Genomic DNA, 3,467 nt, shown 5'->3' on the forward strand with positions numbered 1-3,467 from the left:
TGCAAAAGTACTAACCAATAATGATAATCCAATCAATATGTATATGCCGCATAACTCAATAACTTATCTTTTAATAAAACAAGATCATAAAGAACAATTTCTTTACAAATTATTAACTTATAAAACTAATTTTACTTTTTAAATATATAAGTGATCAATCTGCTGGACTCATATAATTTGAGATGGTAAGAAAACTAATGATGCATAATCAAAAGTAAAATATAAAATAAATTATATAGTAATTTACCTTGTTTCTGAGAGAAAATAAACACAAATATTTTTACCTTCTTTATATTTACTTTGCTTCAATCCTTCACTAGTAGAACAATCGTGCTGATAACGTGTTGTAAAACTAAAGCAAAATAAGACAAGAAATATAGAAGATGAAAGCAATAGAAATAGGGAGACAAAAGATGAGAGCTTTTCTATTATTCCAAGTCTTCAAGTCTCTACAATATGAACCCTTATGCCTCTATTTATAGTGTAACATAGAGGCATACAAAAGGTTAGTCATAAACATGACATTAACATGAATATAGCGGAGGAGGTTATGGAAGTGAAAGGTTACAAGAATAATAGTTATAAAGTTGGAGGTTATGGAGGTTAGGAAAGTAATGGAGATAATGGGTGAGAGTAACTTCTTGGTGTAATGGACATCCACACTATAATATTTTATAACACTAGCTATATTTTCATATTATTACAAATACATGAAATACTACAACCATCTTAAACGTAGAATAATTTACTAATTTTAAAATACATATTACAAATATTAGAAGCAAACATGCATGGGTGATAACATTCTAAGTAACAACAATTAATTAACTAAAAATTGATGATACAAATGTAAAATTTTCTAACGCGTATATTTCAATTTTACATTACATTCATATCGAAATAATACAAAAAATTACAGCATAACTAATGCGTATGTTATTCACACAAAAAAACTGAGAAATTGATAATTGAAACAAACAATTCAATATCATTTCATAATTTATTCCTAGGACTATTTCTTGTTGTATGGATAACCCAACGACCCTCTCATAAACTCAACTTCTTGGGATGGACAACGTAAACTAGTAGTCCTCGTCACATTCATCCCTCTGCAAGTGAGAAGAATATATTAATCTTGATCGATCTTGTTCTTTTATAAATTACAAAAAGAATGATTGATTTCGTTGTTAAAGAACAAATAATTTATGTTACCTCCTCGCGAGTAAAAGTGAGGCCAATTTTGATGGATCCACAATTTTCATCATCATTGTAAAGGTCATACATGGTTGCTTCCACTTCTCCTTCGCGAAACACTTCCTCTAATTGAATTCTGTTTTGATAATTGAATATCGAAAAGAAAAAAAAACCATGTATTAGAGACTATAGATTATTTACATAATATAAAGTTAATGTTCGTAGTTGAGAAAGGAATTAGATAGATTATTAACGTTGTTTCTCCTATGAAATCGTCATCTTGAAAAGTATTTTCATCCATAATCTTGATGTGAACCTCGTCACAACCATGAGTAACAGTGAATAAGAAGGAATCATTCCACTCAGGGTCCTCTCCTTCACCTATAACAACAACTTATACTATTAAGATACGAGTTTAATTAATTAATAGATTATATGACGAATTGACAATCATAAAAAACTTAATGTTGTTAGGGAACGTTTTGTTACTGATTAAAGTTATGTAGGTATTACTAACCTGATGCAGTACTAGTTTTCTTCTCTTCAGTATGGCAAGTAATGACCACATATGGATTCATATCAGCTGTTGTAATATAACAAAAAAAAAAGTTGAATTAGTTGATCGATTCATTTGATTTTTAAAATTAACAAGCGGATTCAGAACTTGAATTTTTTTGTATATGTATTTTAATTATATGTTGTGCATATTTGTATGATACAAATTAATAACATGTTGAAAGTTAGATCACATCATCTACTTCATATTAGAATATCGTCTATTAACACGATCACAAATATAATCTGAAATAGAATAAAGAAAATGTGTTAGTGAGGAAAATACTGAGCCAATTTTGATCTTCAAGGCCTCTTGCATATCCAATATAAACTTCAAGTTGTCCATAAGGCATCTTTTGATTCAAAGAAGAATAAGATATAAAATAGGAAGAAAGTAAAATAGATTTCAATACAATTCTTTTTTATTGTTTTGATTTATGAGTTTTAGATCTGCTTAATTTATAGTTTTACTAGACCAATCACAAAAACACATGTGTTCACTATGATCCGAAAATATTTGGAGAACAACCAACTCGATGGATATAGAACGCTAATCTTTTTCGTTTTTTCCCTTTTAGTTATTCTGTGGAATATTATATTCTTAATGATATTAATTAATGGGAAGTAGTAGTGGTTATCCTCATAAATCAACTGCCTCTTCAAATTCTTTTTTTCTTTTGTGTTTTTATTATTTTTATTGGAATATTCAATTACAAATTAGGTCTTGATATAGTAAGTAAAAAATTAATTTCTCGGCATGTGCGTTTGCACGTGAATTCCTAGTTATGTAGTATAAGGTATTATGAGATAATATTGATATTATTAAAGTATAATTTTGAGTTAAATAATGTACATAAAAATAAAACACAAGTTTCTTTTTGTGATTTTTGTGCATTATGGATTGGTGACTTTTGATAAATACTCTCAATCTGGATAGAACTCTATCCTTGAAAGTGTATCTCTCTCTATATATATACCAGATGGGGATAGCCTGTGCTTAGCACGGGCCCAACACTGTTAAATTAGTAAGATGTGAAATGAAAAATTATGTCGGACAATGTCGAAATGCTACTCAACAATTCAGCTTGGCGAGTTAATTGAGTACAATACTACTATTGCTACATATGCTTAATATAATAATAGCATACCATTATATATATTAGCAGTACATACAACAGACATATGTTGTCCAGTTAAATCATCTGCTAGCATTGTTACAATACATGCTATACATAAATAAAAAAATTATTGCTCATAGTTTCAAATACATCACGAGCATATTGTAGTTCAAAAGTTGAGCAAAAGTTCATGCTTGGTAGTCAATCTTCTACATTCCCAAAATGGTACCATGGAGAGACGTGCAAATATCCCGATTTGATCAGTGAAGCTCCAATTAAAGAAAGACGAATCAATTCGAGGATGCACATATGAATAAAAAGATTAGTAAGATCACACTATGAATGTCTTTAAATAGAACTTGCGAAAAAATAAATCATGTGTTGAAAGTTTTGAAACAACTTAAAAGTCATTATGATTTATCATCTGCACTTTTTCTTTTGAGGCTATAAGTTTTTCTACAAAATAAAACAATAGGTCCATTAAGTTGATGACATACATTACTTGGATGAACACTCTTTATATTAGAGTTGATTTTACTTTTTCTGAGTTCAACTCAAGTTTACTTGTACTTAAATAGAAATAAAAGCTCCTAAAGATTC

At 28.8% G+C, this 3,467-nt stretch overlaps 1 protein-coding gene across 1 annotated transcript; it reads right to left on the reverse strand.

The window, feature by feature from the left end:
* Window positions 1-1,011: 1,011 nt before the first annotated feature.
* Window positions 1,012-2,110, reverse strand: LOC102579724 (elicitor-responsive protein 3-like). The gene is made up of 5 exons (XM_006364176.1): window positions 2,036-2,110; window positions 1,712-1,777; window positions 1,449-1,575; window positions 1,213-1,330; window positions 1,012-1,109 (listed from the first exon to the last, which is right to left on the reverse strand). The coding sequence occupies exons 1-5, from the start codon at window positions 2,100-2,102 to the stop codon at window positions 1,083-1,085; spliced, it is 405 nt and encodes a 134-aa protein (XP_006364238.1). The 5' UTR covers window positions 2,103-2,110; the 3' UTR covers window positions 1,012-1,082.
* Window positions 2,111-3,467: the final 1,357 nt, after the last annotated feature.

The sequence above is a fragment of the Solanum tuberosum genome, unplaced genomic scaffold, assembly GCF_000226075.1.
Source record: "Solanum tuberosum cultivar DM 1-3 516 R44 unplaced genomic scaffold, SolTub_3.0 scf00486, whole genome shotgun sequence".
In the NCBI taxonomy this organism is placed as follows: Eukaryota; Viridiplantae; Streptophyta; class Magnoliopsida; order Solanales; family Solanaceae; genus Solanum; species Solanum tuberosum.

Excerpts from the sequence above, each read along its gene's own strand:
- LOC102579724 (XM_006364176.1), bottom strand. The coding sequence starts at position 2,102 with ATGCCTTATGGACAACTTGAAGTTTATATTGGATATGCAAGAGGCCTT. Across the intron at positions 1,778-2,035 it reads TGAAGATCAAAATTGGCTCA|CTGATATGAATCCATATGTG; the intron begins GTATTTTCCTCA and ends ATATTACAACAG. Across the intron at positions 1,576-1,711 it reads GAAAACTAGTACTGCATCAG|GTGAAGGAGAGGACCCTGAG; the intron begins GTTAGTAATACC and ends TTGTTGTTATAG.